Genomic DNA, 21,103 nt, shown 5'->3' with positions numbered 1-21,103 from the left:
TCTGATTTTAACTTGGCACATAGTTAAAAAAGTAAACACTTAGGAATCTTGTGGTTTTAAAATAAAGATACATTGAATGTACCAAAATATGCTTTAATCTTGTAGTCTTAAACACGCTATGTTGGAATGTAAATTTATCAGAAGAAGCTACTTAAATGTTGGACAAGAATTTTATGAACTAAAAGCCTGTATGCTTTTTCAGTAAGATGAAAACTATCCCAAAAGACATAATCTGAATCACTGGAACACGCGAATCTGCATAACTCTGCAACTTCTATTTGCCCTGTCCCGCAGCATCCTTTGTCTGCAATCTTGAATCCTGCACAATCAATTTAAAGATAAGAAACGGAAATATTCTTGATATTTAAGAGAAAGAAAGACATATTTGTACCATATTTTTGAGGGTTGTTGATGACATCAAGTGGAAGATTGTATATATCAACATACACTAATCTCGAATTAGGTAACTTGTTCCCCAGAGAACTTAAATCAGCTGCCAACTTGCTGTTGAACAATAGTGCTGCTTGGTTCAAATAATCAACACATTGTCTTTCTTCTCCACCTTTCAGTGTTCTTTGCGATGGCAAACATCCGATTGGTGGTATGCCAAAAACACCAATCCGACGTGCCCCTATCTCATATAAATCCTTCAGAATCATGAATAACATCTCATTATTTAGTCTTGTACATTTCCATAAATTCAGATTGAGTTGAAATGTTATATTACCTTTACAAAACTAGAACCATAGTTGAGCAAAAAATCAGCATATGATGAAATATCATAGTAGGATTTTCGAAGTTGCGTACTGAAGTATGTGTTTGTAATGTCATTGCTACCTACGACCAATATGTATAAGCTATTTGCCAAGATTTCATTCTTTCTATCTTCTCCAACTATCTCTTTGAGCTTTACTATGTACTCTTTGAACATTTTCAACTGACCAGACAATGATATAACATTCTGCATTTACATATGAAAGTTTTCAGAAATATAAGAAGCGTAAAAACTTACAACACATAAAAAAATGAATAAAGGAAAGAAATATACCGCGATTTCAGATGTTAGAGGATCATATCCTGCTCCTCCTGAAGCAAAATTAACACCTGTGATGAGGTCTTCTGCTTGTAAAGTTGGATCAAGATATGCTGGTAAAAGCTCTTTTATTCCCAATTCTTCCACTGAAATAAGATAAACATGAACTATTTATTCTCTATAGACAATTAAAATTATGATTATATGTCAAAAGTCTTCTTATCAATCACGTCTGGAGGAACTTTTCCATTACAGAATCTTCCAGTTGGTTTTCCTCCCATGAAATCCTTCCCATAAGGAGGATAGTTAACCTTCCCTATGGTTGTGAGGCCATTATTGTTACCGGTATCAACAATGGAGTCTCCAAAAACTACCACTGCTGGAATAGACTTATTACGCGGTACATTCATGTCTGCCTGGACATTGCACAGTAGAAGTACTGCATAACAAATGCTTGAAAACACTAGAAAAGTATGTCTTTCAAAGAAGAAGAACTTCATCGATAAGGCTGAATACATTTCTCGGAGCATGGAGGAAAAAACACACAAATACTAGTATTTAACTGTAAGAATCAAGAAGTCAGTTTCTAGAGGGAACTTGAGGGCTATCATGGTTAGTAAATGCTTGCACTGCTTGTTGATTTAATGTTTAGCTTTATTTGATAGGACAACATCCACATTTACTTTAGTCACAAGCTGATTGTAGAAAAGCTCATCACATGAGTGTTATTCGAATACAACAGATATCAAACATTGCATTAAATGATTGTACCTTCCCATTTCGATTTTCTAGAGTAGTGACAACTTAGCCAAGAAAGAACATTATGATGTCTTCTCAAAGAAATGAACTATTATATCTGTTGCATAATGCACATTATTTTCAAAAGATTCTTCTTTGGTTATGATCTAATGCATAAAACATATCAAAAAAGTAGTCTGGTTGGATTTTGAATTGTCCTTGCTGCCGGATATTATAGCACCAGAGGTAACCATTCTCGCGGCTTGGCCTAGATACGACACAAAGAAGGCCGTCTTTGGCCAGGAACCGACATTCCTCAACATATATGATATACTCTCAAAGACCTACCATGTCCTGCCCTGCCTTTTTGGTTTTGCAGCGATTGTCAAGGCGAAAAATCCTTCCTAGACCCCCCTTCAGCAATCAGTTCAGCTAAAAGAAATGTAATTCACCTTCTTGACTTTGGTTATACTGACTCATGTCAAACTGAAATGTGGTATGGCCCTTACCAGACCCCAAACATAGTAAGAGATTAATGCATCGAGCTGCCCTTTATATATACTGGCTCATGTCGAGCTTTGTTTCTAGAGCTATATATACAACAATTTGAGGGATCCAGTCACAACAAGTTCTTGATCCATTACAACACCATATGAGATTGGAACCGGAGAAGCAAAGGCCTTCAGGGGAAAGAAGTTGATCTATGAGTGTCTTTTAGAGCTTCATCTAAACTAAAGGAAGATTTGTTTGGATTAAAAAGAAACTCAACAAATGGTAAAGTTCAAAATCTGAAGTCTGTTCATTGTAATCACAAACTTATACAATGTCTGATAGAACATGAAAACAACTATGTTATTACCACATCAGGTACTCGTTTAATCAATAAAAAAGGAAATAAACATAAAAAATGAACATGTATCGATCCATTTAATACAATTCTTGTATAATTATTTGCAAACCAAACAATGAGGATAGTACATAGAATGACTAATGTTCTCTTTCTCTTTGAGTACACTTTTAAAAAAATACATATTGTTGGACTTATGCATGTGGAATATATATCAGAAGAAGCTATTTAAATGTTGGACAAGAATTTGATGAACTAAAAGTTTATATGCTTTCTCTGTAAGATGAAAACTATCCCAAAAAATATAATCAGAATCACTGGAACATGTATATGTGCATAACTCTGCAACTTCTATTTTCCCCGTCCCGCAGCATCCCTTGTCTGCAATCTTGAATCCTACACAATCATACAAAAACATGAGAAATCTTGTACATTTAACGATTCAAGAAAACAAAAAACAGACTTTATTGTACCATATCGTTGAGGGTTGTCGATGACATCAAGTAGCACTTTGTATGTATCTACATACACCAATCTTGAATTAGGTAACTTGTTTCCCTGAGAACTTGAGTAAGCTTCCAACTTGTTGTTGAACAATTGTGCTGCTTGGTTCAAGTTATCAACACATTGTCTTTCTTCTCCTCCTTTCAGTGTTCTTTGCGATGGCAAACATCCGATTGGTGGTATGCCAAACATACCAATACGACGTGCCCCTAGACCGTATAAATCCTTCAGAATTATGAACAACAACATATCATTATTTAGTCTTGAACATTGTCATAAATTCAGATTGAGTTGAAATGATATATTACCTGTACAAAACTGGAAGCAAAGTTGACCAAGAGATCAGCGTATGATGGAACATCATAGTATGATTTTCGAAGAGGCATTCCGAAATAAGTGTTGGTAATGTCATTGGCTCCTGTGACCAACATGAATAAGCTATTTGCCAAGATTTCATTCTTTCTATCTTCTCCAACTAACTCTGTGAGCTTTACTATGTACTCTTTGAATAGTATCACTTGGCCATCTAATGAGATGACTTTCTGCATATACACATTAAGTTTCAGAACTACAAGAAAAATGCTTGTAAAAGAACACACTGATCAATGACTAAAACAAAAAGTATGTACCGCGAGTTCGGATGTTAGAGGATCATATCCTGCACCTCCTGAAGCAAAATTAACTCCTGTGATAAGGTCTTCTGATTGTAAAGTTGGATCAAGATATGCTGGTAAAAGATCTTTTATTCCCAATTCTTCCACTGAAAAAAGACAGAGAGACTAAGAAAACTCTTCCTCATTCAAACTATAGATAGATACGACTTTGCAACTATGTTGCTCAGACTCTCCTGAAATGTTATTCCACTCGTGTCGGATCCTCCAAAAACACACTATTTTTGGACAATCCAACATGTACCTGTCGACATTTTTTAGAGTCTTGAGAAACATAGCTGACTCTACAAACTTGTGTCGGATCCTCCCAAAAATGCACTACTTTTGGAGGATCCAGTATGCACCAGTCGACATGTTTTAAAAGTTCGAGCAACATAGATGTACAATATAGTCCTCTCTATTCAAACTATAGATAGATAGGACTTTACAACTATGTTGCTCAAGACTCTATAGATATGTAATTGCACTAGTATCGGATCCTCCAAAAAATACTCTACTTATAGTCCTTTCTGTTCAAACTATAAAAATGTAGGACTTTACAACTATGCTGCTCTACAAATGTTGCCAGAACAGTGTCGCATCCTCCAAAAATGTACTACTTCTGAAGGATCAAACACACATCCCTCAGACATTTTTTAAGAGTCCGAGCAACATAGTTGTACAATATATAGAATTTTCTTACCAAGGAAATCTGAAGGGACTTTGCCATTAGAAAACCTTCCAGTTGGTATTCCTCCCATAAAATCTTTACCATAAGGAGGATAATTAACCTTAGCTATAGTTTTAAGGCCATTATTATTACCAGTATCAACAATAGAGTCTCCAAAAACAAACACTGCTGGAATAGACTTATTAGGAGGTAGACTTATTGCATAACAAACACTTATACAAAACACAAAAAAAGAACAAATCTTGTAAAAGTAGAACTTCATTGATAAAGTTGTAAACTTTTAGCTTTGGTGGAAAAACACACACAAGAACTAATGCTATTTAACTTCAAGAACTCAATCATGCTGAGTAAATGCTTTATTAAATTATTACTGCAAAATAAAGATTGCATTTTTATGAATGCCTAATTAGAATTTAATGTTTCCTTTATTAGAAAGGTCAGCATCCACCAACATGCCCATTATTTTTATAAAAATATATATTGTTATCTTTTAGACAAGTTAGCCAACTGTGAATTGTGATTGCTGGAGGACAGCAAGAGCTGCTTTCAAGATCAATTTAGTAGTGAATCCGTTTCGGTTTATATGACACTATTTCTTTATTTGTCTGTTTAATTAAAAAAGAATCACACTTTTATGTAGTCGGAAAGAAAATACCAATGTTCATGCATAGTTAAAATTATTTTCTTTGTATATATAATAGATGTTTAATCTTCTTTGAACACATTAAGAAGAAGACATCGAACCTTAAAATTTATAAATGGGATAATGCTCAAGTAGCCCCTCAACCTATGTCCGAAATCTCAAAGACACACTTATATTATACTAAGGTCCTATTACCCCTAAACTTATTTTATAAGTAATCTTCTACCCTTTTTTGCCTTACGTGGCACTACCTTGAAAAAAAATCAACCAGCATTAAGCTCACAAGATAACGCCATGTAGGCCAAAAATGGAGAGAAAATTATTAATAAAATAAGTTCAGGGATAATAGAACTTTAGTATAGTATAAATGTATCTCTGAGATTTCGAACATAGATTGAGAAGGTAATTGTACATTATCCCTTTATAAATTAAAAATCCTAACTCCAATCTCTTTTTGGAAAACATCTAACTCTAAACTTCTTATAAGCTCCAATAGATATAACCCAACAATATTTAAGATCATAGATTTGAAATGTCATTTTTTTAAAGTCAAACTATATATATCAGATAAATTAAATCGATGAAATATGAAATGAGAGTTTCCTTCTAGGATATGAATTATAAAACATGTATCAAGGACAATAGTAATTTGCACATGGATTGAAAGATACGAAGCATTAAGTGAGTATACCTACCCTCAACTAACAACTGCAAAAAACACTAAAGATACAGCATGTACAATTTCATTCTATATCACTAAATGCAACTTATGAATGGCCTCTATGTAGTAGAAAGAAAATCAAGACATATATAACTACTTTTCAATGGGTCGGATAGGAGGTTTTTTTTTAATTAAAATTTGTTGAATTTAACGTCACGTTATAAAAAGAAAACTTATCGAAATGTTACTAGTTTAAGAGTTAATAATTTAGATACATTTAGTTTGTAATATTATGAATTTTAATAGATTTTGGTGTGTGTACATGTATCTAACGATATATTGGGTTAAAAATTAGGTATAATTTGTTCTAGATATACTGTATCAAAGTGGATACGCATGCATATGGATACACAATAGATCTTGCTCGCCAGTTTCATATGTATCTTGTATTCAAGATACATGCAAATCACACCTGATACATATAGAGTGTATTACATAATATTTTGTTAGTCTCTCTCACGAAAATAGTGTATATGATATTAAAAATACATATATGTGTATCTTTAATATATGATGGAAAATTTTTAATTAGTGGTAAACTACGTAATTATTTAAGATGGATTAAGTAGAAAAGATAGTTTTAAAACTACATAAACTACACACTATAAAATTGTAAGAGTTTAAGTTTTATATAATTTGATATAGGAAATATTTATACAAAGTCAAGTTATTTAAAAGGTAATTACGAATAATTTTATTTAATAATAATATTAATTGACAACTTAAAGTAACTAGTAAAACTATCTAATACTAATATTAATTTATAATTTAAATAAATAGTATTCCCGTGACATATTAAATTTTAAGTAGTTCGAAATTTTGGAGGCTCCTATTTTATCCTACAAAAAGTTAGCAAGTCCGTGAGTTATATGGATTGATGGCATAATTAACTTTTTTATATTCATATAATTAAGTTGATTAAAAAATAATTACAAGTAATTTTGGCTAATAAGATTGATTGTAATCTAGATAAATAGTAAGTAACTAGTTATAGTAGATTAAATTACACTGATATATCATGTTAAATTATACTACAACAATCAAATTCTAGTAGAATGAAATGTAACATAATATTTTTCAGCTTTAAATTAATCGAATTATTATCAACTAGATAATCAAATCTTGATATATAATTCATGTTTAGTACAATAAGATTATTAGTTGGAAATTTGATCAAGAAGAACCCTATAACCCTTCTCAGTGAGATGATAACTATCCCAAAATAAATAATTTGCATCATTTTCACATATTTTTGTAATGTTGTCACATAATAAATACTCATTCCCTCCATGGCAACACGCACTCAATGCATCTTCAAAACCTAAAATTTACAAGTACTAGAAAAATTAGTCGATTAAAATATGATTGATCTAAAATTTATCTACGAGTTGGAGAAGATTGGTGTTTAATATTGTACCGTATTTGTTGTGGTTGGCGATAATATCGAGTAGAGGATCGTAAATATTGATATAAAGAAGCTCGATTTGAGGCAATTTTTTGTTTAATGAATGGATTTTATTTGATAATTTGGTATTTGTTATTTGAGCAGCTTGATTGTATTCGTCAACACAAATTTTAGATGGACCTCCACCTCGCAGTATTTGCGATGGCAAACACCCTATTGGTGGAAGCCCAAATATCCAAATTCTTCTTGCTCCCATATTGTACAAATCCTAAAAAAAATAAAAAATAATAACAATCAAAATATATAATATTTGAAAAAAACTTATAATCATAAAATCGATTCAATATTTGGGTTATATTTAAGTTCATGCTTCAAAGGGAAAAATGACAGATATATCTCGAAAAATCGTAAATGATATGCAAATATCCTCCATTATACTTTTGGAACTTTGGTGTTGTTCCTACAGTTCAAAAACTAGAGCATATATACCCTTTGTACTATACACGTGTCATAATCTTATCCACCGATTTGACATTTATCGACGGATAAGATTGCGCCATGTGTCCCTATTCAGCCTTCCGTTAGAGTGGACATATATGCTCTAGTTTATGGATGACAGGGGCACCAAAAACTCAATATATAATCACAACGTGAAAAAAAAAGAGAGGGAAATATAGGTATTATATATATACTTACATTGATAAAATTGGAAGCTCCATCTACCATAAGATTTGTATATGAGTCAACATTGTATTGTATTTTCCTTGGAAATTTGAGCATGAAATATGTATTACATAGGTCATCACTTCCAGCAACTACTATATAAAGACTCTTTTTAACAATATTCTTTGTTGCTTCTTCACCAATAAATCCATTCATCTTCCAAATATATTGTTGAAAAAGTGCTAATTGTACTGACAGTGGTAAAGCTGACTAATTTACATAAATAAAAAATAATATATATAAGAAAATATATAGGTAATAATTATTCACTAAAAAAAGAAAGTGGAATTAGTTGAGAACTTGTTTAGCTATTAAATTTATCTATCATTAATTCATGTTATGTAAATAACTAGATAGAATAAGAAGTTACCGCGACAACAGGAGTTAAAAGGTCAAATCCAGAAGCTCCTGAAGCAAAACTTACTCCAGTTTTTAAATCTTCAACTTTTAAATTTGAATCTAGATAAGCTGGCATTAGCTTCTTAATCCCAAAATCTTCAACTGAAATAGAAAAAATATTAGTGATCATATGGTTAAACGAGTTATACAGATATTAAATTCTGCATAAGTAATATTACGTTTTATATAGTGTGTATACCTAACATGTCTGCTGGTGTCCTGGCATTGCTAAATCTTCCAGTTGGATTATTACCACCCATGAAATCTTTTCCATAAGGTAAAAAATTACACTTTGCATGAGTAATTAAATTGTTATTATTTCCTTGATCTACAATTGAATCTCCAAAAGCAAAAAGAGCCGTTATATTTATGTCCTTACGTAATTGCAACTTTGCTTCACATGAAATAAATAACATTATAAAAACAGCACATAATAAAGCCATTATTACTATTTTATGCAGTAAAATAAATGTATAGATATTTTTTCAAAGAAATTTGAGGTTTTTGAAAAATTAATTAAATATTTATATAGAGAGAGATAGGCTACACAAAAGAATACGTACGTCATATATAAATTGTTACGTTTGGGTTAGGATGGAAGTTAAAGACGTTGAGAACTTTCGTCATATTACGGGGAACACGTTACGTAAGAGTTTAATTTGTATGCATTGATACTGTAAAAATAGTATCGATTGTTGTATTTATTTTATATCTGTTAATTTTTTTACAATCTAGTGTTCAAATATTTTTTTTTCAAAAACGATATCTCTATCACACAAAGATAGAAGTAAATTTAAAATGTGTGTTGGCTCTCCACATGTCGATTTTAGTAGTAGGTCTCATAATAGATGATCACTCTTTTTCGTTTTACCTATTATATTTCATGTTAATAGTTTATTCTCTATTACAGAATAGTATTAATTAAATTAAATTACACAATTATTTTAAAAATATCTAATTATGTAAATATATCAAACGTTATTAATGCATAAAACCTAAACTCGATTTCGATTATAGTTCATGTTAACTAATATTCTTGTGTTAACAAGAGAGAGTCGTAAAGGGAAAACGTGCTAATCAACAAGAAAAGTGTGATAAAAGAATTTGGATTAATTAGTTAAATCACCACCAAATAGTAATTTTTTATACATAGAAAAGTAAGTAAAGTAACTATCTAACTACTATAATATTCCTCAATACGACTTAATTAAACAAATCCACGCAATTAAATCTCATATAAGTGTTTTTTCATATATATATAATAACAATATATTCAATATAATTTTACAAATAAGTCGCAAAAAGTGTAAAGTATATATAAAGTAACATTCAATCAACTATTCTAAACTTTGACGAACACAAATTTCCTAACAACAAAAAAATGGACTTTCATACCATAAAAAACTAGACTTTCAGGAGCACATTTTAATTTGACAACAGGAACAACCCATAATGATTGAAAAAAATTTGATAATCCTAGTGTCTAGGCCAACTATAGTGTGCACATCAATTATTTTACGAGATATTTATCACCTCTTATTACAAACATGTAACAAGTATCTTATGTTTTAGTCTCTACTGAGATTATTTAAACATTAAACCTCACAATTTTCAGCCCTAAAGGCCGAAATGATAAAGTTTCATAATTTAAATCAACATTTAGCCATAGAAGTGCATCGATTTACTGATTAAAATCCTTGAACCTGATACAATATTGAAATATCTAGATAAAATTAAGTTATTGTCGTTAATTAATTAACACTAAAGATTTTTTGGGTGTCATGTGATGTAGACCTTACACGTGGACTCTATCTTTTTAAGATTTAAAAAAAAAATTATTTCAATTTTAGATAGATGCATGAGTCAATTTTGTCCTTTAATAAGTTTTCCAAAAATAATCAATTTTGGTTTATGTCAAAAAAATTTTAACTAACTCGGAAAAGTAAAAATTGGCAAGTACAATGCAAAAATTAATTACTTAGTAAATTACTAGCTAAGTAGGTACCACTAAATACCAACCATTTGACATGAACAATATTTTTTTATTAGATTCCAACATAAACACTTGGATGTGTATAAATGAACTATTAATTGAACAAAAAAAAGTTTGGACCTTTGATCCAAACTATACAAATTTGGTGATACATAATCTTGATCTTGATTGAGCTCATCATCTACAAAAATCTATTGACATATTTTTTCAATATTTGATCAACAAGAATCCTATAACCTTTCTCAGTTGGATGAAAACTATCCCAAAATAAATATTTTGTATCATCTTCACATGTTCCACTGAATTTATTACATAATATTGTCACCTCAATATTTCCTGTGCCACAACACCCTTTCTCTACTTCTTCTAATCCTACAAAAAAATAATCCACAATAACAAAATTGATAAAAATAAGATCACAAGAAAATAAAGAAAAAAATGAAGAAGCACAAGTTGTCTAAAAATTTTGTTATCAGATCACTCTAAAGACATCTACAATTAATTTACATCATATCATCCTAACGGTTAATATCCCTATATATTAGATAACTCAGTAACTCATCCAATTTTTAACGCGCTCATCTTAATCTGTCCAAATTTAACCCAACCTACTTATTTGACGCCCTTAATATAAATCATGAAGTTATAGAAGGATTAGTATATAGTACCATAATTTTGAGGGTTGACAATGATATCAAGAAAAGGATTATAGATATCTATCAACACAAGTTTGGATTGGGCCAACTTTTTGGATAGTGAATCAATGGCAATTGAGAATTTTGTGTTAGCCAATTGGGCTGCTTCATTGTATTCCTTAGCACATACTCTATTTGGCCCACCAGCTAATGTTCTTTGTGATGGCAAACATCCTATGGGAGGAATTCCAAAAATCCCAATTTTTCTTGCTCCCAAGTTGTACAATTCCTTCAAGAAAAAAAAAACTTGAATCAACACAAAATGTAGTGCAAATTAATATTTATGATGATTAGTTATAAAGAACTATCGGTTTAATTATTTGATATCTGAAACTCATTGATCCAACTGGTTCATGTTTGACACCTTTAAAATTCGACTACAAAGGTATACTTACTTGGAGAAATTCAGTAGCTTTGGACACCATGAGATCAGTATATGAGTCGATATTCTGCTTTAATCGAACTTCAAGAGTGAAATATGTATTTGCAAGATCATCACTTCCAGCAACCACTAAAAATAGGCTATTTTTTAAAATATAGTTGGCTTCTTCTTCTCCAACTAATCCTTCTAGCTTCCCAATATACTCTTTGAATTGATTTAATTGTGTTGATAGAGGTATAGCTAACTGATCAACAAAAACAAAAAAAAATATAGCAGCAAAGATTAGTGTTTCCTTTTTATTTTTTCTTGAGTGATAAACTGGCTAGTGTTGTTAAGTATGGCTATATTTTAAATATGTTGCAAAAATGGCTATTTTCTTAACTTTGAGATACTTCAGATTTTATATAGCCGCACAAAGAAATAATTTAAAATCATAAGATTTAAAATTACCGCAAGAGTAGATGTTCGAGGATCAAATCCACAACCACCAGATGCAAAGCTTACTCCAGTCTTGAGATCTTCATTTCTCAAATTTGACTCTAGGTAAGCTGGTATATACTCTTTTATTCCCAATTCTTCAACTGAAAATGGCCAAATTTGCAATTTTTGTGTTATTTTTATTTGTCATTTTTCAATATCATCCTGGATAAAATATTTTATAGTAAAGAGTTTTATTTGCCTTATCATACGTTACAGATTCAGTAAAGTTCAATTATTTAAATTTTACATTTGTAATATTACTATCCCTTTTCAAATGGTCAAATTTACCCCTACACTCCGTATTTATTCTCAACTCTGTTAGGAATATATAAGGGGTAACTGTAAAGGTAAATATGATCCTTTTTCGAAGAAAATATATACGTGTGTATAATTACGTACCGATCAAGTCCGGTGGCGTCTTGCCGTTGCAGAATCTTCCGGTTGGAATTCCACCATTGAAGTCTTTACCATAAGGTGGAAAATTACACTTTGCTATAGTTGGAATATAATTATTATTTCCTTGATCAACAATTGAATCTCCAAATGCAAATACTGCTTTTACAACGACGTTATTTGGTAATTGCACTTTCCCTTCACATGACCTTATAGTTGACATTAATACAAAACAAATAAAATAGTTTAATATAACCATGATCTTATACACCATTAGTATTTTTTGTTGCATAAATAGGGGGAAAAAAAAGAGAACATTTGTAGGTTTTTGTAAAAGCTTTGAAATGTTGGAGTTGAGTATAGAGGCGGCTAGGAATATAAAGGAGTTTAAGTTATATGCATCGTTTAATCAGTGTAATACTTTTATTTTGAAAATGACATACTTACAAAATAATTATTTAAACACTTCAATTCGTTTTTTTGGATCAATTGAATATTCTAACTTATTATAAAATAATTACCTATATATATATTTAAAATTTATATCACGTCAATATCAGATGTCCACGTCAAAAATTTATAATTGGACATGTGTGTTCACGAGATACACACAAGAAAATTGAAAAAAGTTTCCTTTTGTAATCTAGTCACTTCATATGTATGTTGAATGTTTTAACCTAATTATAGACACGTAAATAAAAACAATAATGCACACGGACTTGTTAATTATAGGTGTACAAGTGTTCTTGTGGGGAAACTTTCTAAATACCTTTTCATATTTACATCGTCTATTGTTACTCGTTTATTATTAATGTAATTATTTTATTTTTCTTTTTGAGGGGTGTATCAATTGATGGGTAGAATCACCTTACGCGAAGGGTGATTCGATGTATAATTTTGCTGTAGAAATTATGTGTTATATAAATGTCAAATGTTAACAATAATGAGTGTATATTTAATTTTGCACATACTTAACATAGACGGAAAAAAAATTTACATTCCTTTCACCAAATTAATGTTATGACTTCTTTATTTATGTCAAGTTAAACATGAACATGTGGTTTAAAAAAAGGGAAAATTATATATAATAGCAAACTAATAACCTAAATTAAAATGGAATAGCTACGGTATGATTTAATTGTGCTCCAAAGCTATGGGTAAATATTCCTTATAAACTTTGGCACTAATCATATTATGAATACACTGCTTTTAACATACTTCTTAGAAAATCTATCAATCATACAAAAATACACGAGATATACAAGTTACTTCTATAAACAGAGTTTTTAATTCAAAATTACAATATTCAGCTTGAAACTTCAATACCTAATATATTCATACGAAACACAAAATATTCAATTCAAAATTAATGTAGCAACAATATTCAATTCAAAAACACAATATTTGATCCAACACTATAGTATCCAATTTAGAAATAGAATATTCAATAAAATATTCAATCCATAACCTATAGTAACTACAATAATTCAATTCAATAATGCAGTACGATATTCAATTCGGAAATATAATATTCAAAATTAGTAATTTCATTGTTGCATTAAAAGATGCAACCAAACGTGTTATAATAGCATTCTCTAATCTCTAGTGAAGTTTTTTTATTAAAAAAATAATAATAAGAGAGAGAGACTAATGATATAAACTATAGAGAATGAAAATATACAACGCAATGTTTTTATTTAAAAAAAATGATATACAACACAATTTAATTAAATTTTTAAAACATCACTATCAAATTGTCTTACGTGTGATATATTGGGTAGATTTCTCATAACATGGAGGCCTACAACTGTTGTGAGAATTAATAAGAGTATACACCACAATAATTCACGATTCAGCGGTGATTATTTAGTGAGAATAATATAATTATCGCTATATAATATTTAATGATAATTATAAAAATGAACATTTATAACTAGTATCGTAAAAATTTTAGTTATTTTGAATACAACGATATCAGTTCAATTATTGCTAAATTTTTTTTGTAGAAAAATTTATTGTCAATAAATATATTTATTGTAACTATGGTATATATACCAATCAACGAATTGATTGGAACAACATATTATTTATATCCCTTTACTAATTCATCTCTCTCTCTTAAGGGAAAAAAAAAATCTATTAGTGCTAAGATAGAATAAATCCTTCCAAATTATGACATCCAACATTTTGATTTATACATTAAATAATGGTAGTTTGGAGTTAGTTGGTGTGATATATACATGTATTAGGCTATATTTAGTATAGACCACTTTTCTCTCTTTTAATTTAAGATGTGTATATGTATGGTCTAAAAAGTCTTTATTTTCTTATTAATATTATCATAATAATGAACAATAATATATATGTCACACCACATTTTGTGAAAGTTGTCTTTTTAGAAATAAGTCAATTTAAGCTTATTAAATATCTTTTAAGAAAAAAATGTCTTAATCGAGTTAGCTGTTTGTTCATTGTTAAACCATTTACATTCATTGAGCTTAATCAAAAGAGGTTTAACATTGAAGTTTAATATGTGATTTGATGGTACGAGAGCATTAGTCCATAGTTGTCTTCTTTTTGTTTTTGAGGTTCGATTAATTCGGAATCTAATTTGAAAAGTTCATTGTGATATAAAATGCTTCCTCAAATAGTGAGTGATTTCATGCTCGTTTATTTGAGGAATCAAGGATGAATGAAGCTTTGTGTAATTTTGAAACATATATTATATATCTTATTCTGTTTACATCAAACAAATTTTAACTATTAGATTTGAACTCTGAAAAAAGTAAAATTAGTAATGAAGGACATTACTATGAACAATTTTTAAATTAAATTCCAAACATAAACACTTGAATTATACATAAATGAACTATCAATGACATAAACTTGAATTTCAATGTCTTATTACATGAAGTAAGCTTTATAAATATTTATTTTTTTAAAAAAAAAACACATGAAGGATGGATTAATTGCACATTTTTTTTTTTGGACTTTTGACTCAAAGTTAACAAACTAGGTGAATATACATCTTGATTGATTAAGTTTTATTTTTTTAAAGTCAAACTCATCATTTAGAAGAATTGGTTGACATATTTATTGAGGAGTTGATCAACAAGAATTTTGTAACCTTTTTCAGTTGGATGATAACTATCCCAAAATAAATATTTTGTATCATCTTCACATGTCCCACTAAATTTATTGCATAATACTGTCACTTCTATTTTTCCTGTGCCACAACACCCTTTATCAACTTCTTCAAATCCTACAACAAAATCGTAATAACAGAAAATAAGAAATAAAGATTAAAAAGGAGAAGCACAAATAGTCTAAAAAATAAAATTATCTCATGAAAATATGACTTGTCGAACTCATTCGTTGGCCTATTAGGTATCCCAAATTGTTCTACGAAAAATCTAGTCAAAATATTTTGGGAAATCTATCACTACGTACAGTTAAAACAAACTTATTTACCAATATGACCAAAATATACAAAACATATACACTGAGTACATGAATATATTTTTTGTATCTTGTATAGTATATGTTTATTTGTACTTAAATATACAAAATATGTATTTATTGGCTGTTTGTTAACTAGACCACTCAAAGGAATTAAATTGTAATCACATCAAATATTTTTAAAAGATATTTCTTTTGTTTGATGTGTTATATAGTCACAATAATAAAGAAAGAAAAATTAGTATATTTTAAAATAAAAGTATAACTTAGTACGATGTTTATCAGTCATACTGCTTCAACGTGTTTTAACCAAAATAAATTCTAGACCGATCACTCAAATCATCTTTGATCCGTTCAAATTCAACTCAATCTGCCTATCTGACATTCCCAGAATATATAAGTAGAGATGTCAAACATGTGAATTAGGTTGGATTTGAGCAGATCAAAATAAATTGAGTTATCGATAAATGAGGGATTAGTGTATTTTACCATATTTCTTAGGGTTGACAATGAGATCAAGAAGAGGATTATATATTTCAAAGAACACAAGCTTGGATTGGGCCAACTTTTTGGATAATAAATGAATTTCAGTAGAGAATTTTGTGTTGGCCAATTGGGCTGCTTCATTGTATTCTTCAGAACACACTCTATGAGGCCCACCAGCTAGTGTTCTTTGTGATGGCACACATCCTATTGGTGGAATTCCAAATATCCCAATTTTTCTTGCTCCTAAATTGTACAATTCCTTCAAGAAAAAAATAAAATAAAATGAATAAATTTAATATGTAAATTAGAAATAAATAACTATATGCTTCCTCTTCATATATTGAGAATTTTTTCACAACTCTGACACGTATTGTTTGCTTTGATCCAACAGACTTTAGAAATTTGTCTGTTACACCACTATTGAGCCCAAGCATTGAATACCATTACGAACTTTTGTTATCTCTAGTAAAACTCTTTACTTTTCATCTTTTACTTCAATATAAAATTCCTCTAAAATATCGTGTGTACTGTCTAGAAACTAAACTAGCTTTCAGTCCTTCTCTATTCGCGTGCTCTCCGTTATGAACATTACCATACAAAGTAGACAATACGTGTCATGGACATGAATCATGACAACTTCTGACGGTTTTCTAAACAAATTGAAAATAAAACAAAAATTTGGAAAAATAGCAAGTATAAGGTATACTAACTTGGACAAATTCAGAAGCTTTGGCCACCATGAGATCAGTATATGAGTTTACATCCTTCTTTAATCGAACTCCAGCAGTGAAATATGTATTTGCAAGATCATCACTACCAGCAACCACCAAAAATAGGCTATTTTTTAAAATATCATTAGCTTCTTCTTCACCAACTAGCACTTCTAGCTTGGAAAGATACTCTTTAAACTGATTTAATTGTGTTGATAGAGGTATAGCTGACTGATTTAACATAAACAAAAATGAAAAAAAGGAACAAAACTTAGTTTGTGTGTTTTTTTCAATTTTCTTTGCATGACAAAAATGGTTAGTGTTGTAACTATGGCTATATTTTTAATATGTTGCAAGAAGTGGCTATCTTTTAAATTTTATAATCACACAAATATTACGAATAAATCAATCGGAATCACATAAAATTACCACGATGGTAGCTGTAAGAGGGTCATATCCACAACCACCAGATGCAAAGCTTACTCCAGTTATGAGATCTTCAATTTTCAAATTTGGATCTAAATAAGCTGGCACAAAATCTTTTATCCCCAATTCTTCAACTGAAATGGTTAAATTTGAAATTTATGTTATTTGTATCACAACCTGAATTTTTAAAAATCTTTTATAATAGAATAAAGAATTTTCCATGCATTAATAATTAAATTCAATTGACAAGGTGCATGACATCAAAGAATATATTGAGATTGTTTTGTCACAATTTAATTTTAATTTGCACTTATGGCCACTATGTAACCAACACATCCATTTTCCCAAAACAAAGTAGAAGAGAAAAAAATTATATATTTTATTTCTGTGAGGTATAAATGCTTAAACCTAGCTACTAAATACAGTTGTAATTAACAAGTTAGTTGCATACAGTTGAATTTTGTGTATATTAATAAATTGTAAGGTCACGAGAAATTTCATTCTATAATAGACAACTTTATTATATAAAATAATGCATTTTTTTTCAGAAAATGGAATTTTAATTAACGATATGCTTTTATGAATTAATATATACAATTTTTGCATATTCTATATCCATGATCCCTCAATTGTTTACTGTATTGAAAATCGATTATATAGTGTAAAAAACTTTTTTTAAATCTTATGCAATGAATTTATTTGATGAAAATTTAAAGGACGGCACGATTCAATTCTTCTGAAAAAATATAATAATACTAATATATTTAATATAATCTCACGGATAAATAATATTACTCATAATCTTATGAAAAAAAATTGTTATTAATAAACTTTCACTTGAATAAAACATATAAAAAAACAAATATAATACGATAATCGAGACGGAAAGGGAACATAATAATAACTCAACCTATCCTACCCTATAAACTCCGGCTGGAAAGAAGTCACTAAAGCCATGACGCTAATTAAGAGCCATGCAAATTCCTATTAAGTTTAACAGACTTTATTAATTAGCACTAAATAATACTTTATCAGTCGACACGAAATTTAAAAAAGTAAAGAAAACTTTTGATCAGAACCTATTAGCTTAAATCAAAGATATGTAAAATGTACCAAAATATCTTTAATTTATCACGTAGAAAATTAAAAATAAACGAATTGTGGAAAATGAAAAGAGACATTTTCTTAAAACATACGTCAAACAGATAAAACCAGGAGAGTAGTACATGTAGTTTTATCTACCATATATACGTAAGACTAGTAACTCTCGATATAACTGTAAAAACAAATAGAAAAACCAGGAGAGTAATACATGTAATTTTATCTTACCATATATACGTAAGACTAATAACTCTCGCTATAATAGTAAAAACAAGATGATTACCTATTAAATCTGGCGGCGTCTTGCCGTTGCTGAATCTTCCGGTGGGCAATCCACCGTTAAAGTCTTTACCATAAGGTGGAAAATTACACTTTACTATAGTTGATACATAATTATTACTTCCTTGATCAACTATTGAATCTCCAAATGCAAATACTGCTTTTACTACCATGTTATTTGGTAATTGCACTTTCCCTTCACAACAATTTATAAATAGTAACAAAAAAGAAATGAAGAATATAACCATGATACTATAAAACATTATATTATAAGCTATTATGTTGCTCAAATTTATTAATTTAGACACTTTCTTTTTCAAGAATAACAACAAAGAGAAAGCTTTGAAATGTTCGATTTTAGTATATGATTAAGTCGGGTACGTTTTTCCTTATTTATAGAGGCTAACAAAGTATGGAACTTCTTTCCTTTTAAATAATTACTCGATCTATATTAATCTGATAAATCTTTTAAGAAATCTTTAATTAAGGATAGTATAGAAAAAATAATTCAGAACTTTCTTGATTAGTTAAAAAATAAACAACTAAAATGAAACAGGGACCAAGTAAAATAAAATAGAAGAGGTATATATATACGGAATATACTAAAGTAAATTCAAAATTTATATTTAACGGATATAATTTTTAATCTCGAAATAAGATACATTAGTTGTCATAACATAATTTATAGATACATCTTAGGAAAATCTCCTTATAAACTTTTGAAACGTGTACATTATGAAAGCTATTGTGTTAATTAATTGTGTATATAGTTTAGATAATATTTTATGCATTGTGAAGATTTACAGTAAAGTTAATGGACTTAATGATAATTAAGAGATTTTAGCTTTTGGTAGAGGATATAATTATTAAATATTGCAAGAAATTAATTAATTATTATTTTACATAATTTAGATAATATTTTATGCATTGTGAGGATTTAGAGTAAGCTAGTGGTGATTAATTGTTAATGATAAGATTTTAGCTTATTGTTGGACCCTCAAACAATATTTTATTTTCCCAGTCTGAAGGTCACATTCGTGATTAGACAGGTGGAAAGTCTTATATGACAAGAAAAAGTTTACTTTTGTTGGTTTCATCATAAAAAAATTTTAAAAAATCTTTATATGTCTACTAATTAGATTTTGAAATTTTTATTTTCAAATTCTTATAAACGTGCTTATGATAGTTTTTCTGACTTCTACTTACAAAATTTTTTTAAAAAAAATTCAAAGTAAAATGCATATCCAATAAAATTTCAAAAAATTAAATTTTCATGCTTCAATTTCATAATCTATAACGAAACATAATTTTAATTGTATTTTGAACATCTTAAACTGATTATAGATACGTAAATAAGCCAATAATGTGCACATACTTGTTAATGACATTAGTACATGCGTTATTGCGGAGAAATTCAATTTTCTATTAAGCAACAATTTTTTTTGAATTTATTATATATATATATATGACGATGTATATTATTTTTATATTTTAATCGACTATAGCAAGTCATTTGCCATTTTCATTTTAAGCTTGTATTCGTCTTGAATATCTAATTTTCATTCTAATTAGAAATATGATCTTGTTATTCGGTATTTTAAGCAAAAAATTAAAATAAGATTGTTCATTCGAACAACAAAGATTAAGGAAAAAACAAAAAAATTATAGAGGGGCCTAGAATTGTCGTGAATTGATTACACAACAGTGTTGTTGTTATCAACACATCTTAATTACCAATCACCATATTTTATATATATCCATACACTAAATTCTTCTCTTAGCAAAATAAATATTGATCTTTTTATAGTAATTTAAGCAACTTCATCTTCATGATACCGTTGTATGGAAATTATCAAGTAATATACTATATACAATTTAAGCAATTCAAGCAAAATAAAAAGAATCAATATTTCAAAAATGAGTATATGTTTTGTCTGTGTATGGACCACTTTATTTAATGTGTGTAATTTCTCTTTTTAATTTAAGACATTTATAGGTCTGCTCAAATTATTGGTCTTTATTTTTCTAATCAATATTTTAAAATTGCCTCAATAGTATAGAGATATATTGCATGCCTATCGCGATTAAATTATTACGCTAACAATCGTCTCGAATTCAAGTTTCCTAGAGTCATGTTTGTCAGAAACTTTTAAAACTTTTTTATACAAATCTTAAATATGGAAAAAATAATAATATTATTATTATTAAATTAATGACAATAATGTATGTGTTACTGGCATAGTTTAGTGACAGTTGTCATTAAGATAAAATAGTTTAATTAAATATTATTAAGAGAAGACGTCTTAATCGAATTAGCTATTTGTTGAACCATCTTCATTTATTTG

At 29.0% G+C, this 21,103-nt stretch overlaps 4 protein-coding genes across 4 annotated transcripts; all 4 read right to left on the bottom strand.

The window, feature by feature from the left end:
* Positions 1-20: 20 nt before the first annotated feature.
* Positions 21-4,874, bottom strand: LOC107017073 (GDSL esterase/lipase EXL3-like). Its single transcript, XM_027916629.1, has 10 exons — positions 4,476-4,874; positions 3,752-3,882; positions 3,431-3,664; positions 3,092-3,347; positions 2,836-3,014; positions 1,287-1,449; positions 1,049-1,200; positions 728-961; positions 392-647; positions 21-319 (listed from the first exon to the last, which is right to left on the bottom strand). The coding sequence occupies exons 1-10, from the start codon at positions 4,723-4,725 to the stop codon at positions 138-140; spliced, it is 2,037 nt and encodes a 678-aa protein (XP_027772430.1). The 5' UTR covers positions 4,726-4,874; the 3' UTR covers positions 21-137.
* Positions 4,875-6,911: 2,037 nt separating this feature from the next.
* LOC107017072 (GDSL esterase/lipase EXL3-like) lies at positions 6,912-8,826 on the bottom strand. Its single transcript, XM_015217349.2, has 5 exons — positions 8,554-8,826; positions 8,326-8,456; positions 7,929-8,165; positions 7,245-7,500; positions 6,912-7,148 (listed from the first exon to the last, which is right to left on the bottom strand). Exons 1-5 carry the CDS (start codon positions 8,795-8,797, stop codon positions 6,985-6,987), a joined length of 1,032 nt encoding a protein of 343 aa, XP_015072835.1. The 5' UTR covers positions 8,798-8,826; the 3' UTR covers positions 6,912-6,984.
* Positions 8,827-10,375: 1,549 nt separating this feature from the next.
* Positions 10,376-12,782, bottom strand: LOC107015858 (GDSL esterase/lipase EXL3-like). Its single transcript, XM_015216277.2, has 5 exons — positions 12,304-12,782; positions 11,875-12,005; positions 11,438-11,668; positions 11,016-11,271; positions 10,376-10,719 (listed from the first exon to the last, which is right to left on the bottom strand). Exons 1-5 carry the CDS (start codon positions 12,587-12,589, stop codon positions 10,529-10,531), a joined length of 1,095 nt encoding a protein of 364 aa, XP_015071763.1. The 5' UTR covers positions 12,590-12,782; the 3' UTR covers positions 10,376-10,528.
* A 2,585-nt stretch (positions 12,783-15,367) lies between these two features.
* On the bottom strand, positions 15,368-19,141 carry LOC107015859 (GDSL esterase/lipase EXL3-like). The gene is made up of 5 exons (XM_015216278.2): positions 18,763-19,141; positions 17,382-17,512; positions 16,953-17,183; positions 16,246-16,501; positions 15,368-15,559 (listed from the first exon to the last, which is right to left on the bottom strand). The coding sequence occupies exons 1-5, from the start codon at positions 19,019-19,021 to the stop codon at positions 15,369-15,371; spliced, it is 1,068 nt and encodes a 355-aa protein (XP_015071764.1). The 5' UTR covers positions 19,022-19,141; the 3' UTR covers position 15,368.
* Between the last annotated feature and the right edge of the window lie 1,962 nt (positions 19,142-21,103).

This window comes from Solanum pennellii, chromosome 4 (genome assembly GCF_001406875.1).
Source record: "Solanum pennellii chromosome 4, SPENNV200".
Classification (NCBI taxonomy): domain Eukaryota; kingdom Viridiplantae; phylum Streptophyta; class Magnoliopsida; order Solanales; family Solanaceae; genus Solanum; species Solanum pennellii.
Note: the sequence above shows the minus strand (reverse complement) of the source record. Positions and strands in the feature narration are given on the sequence as shown.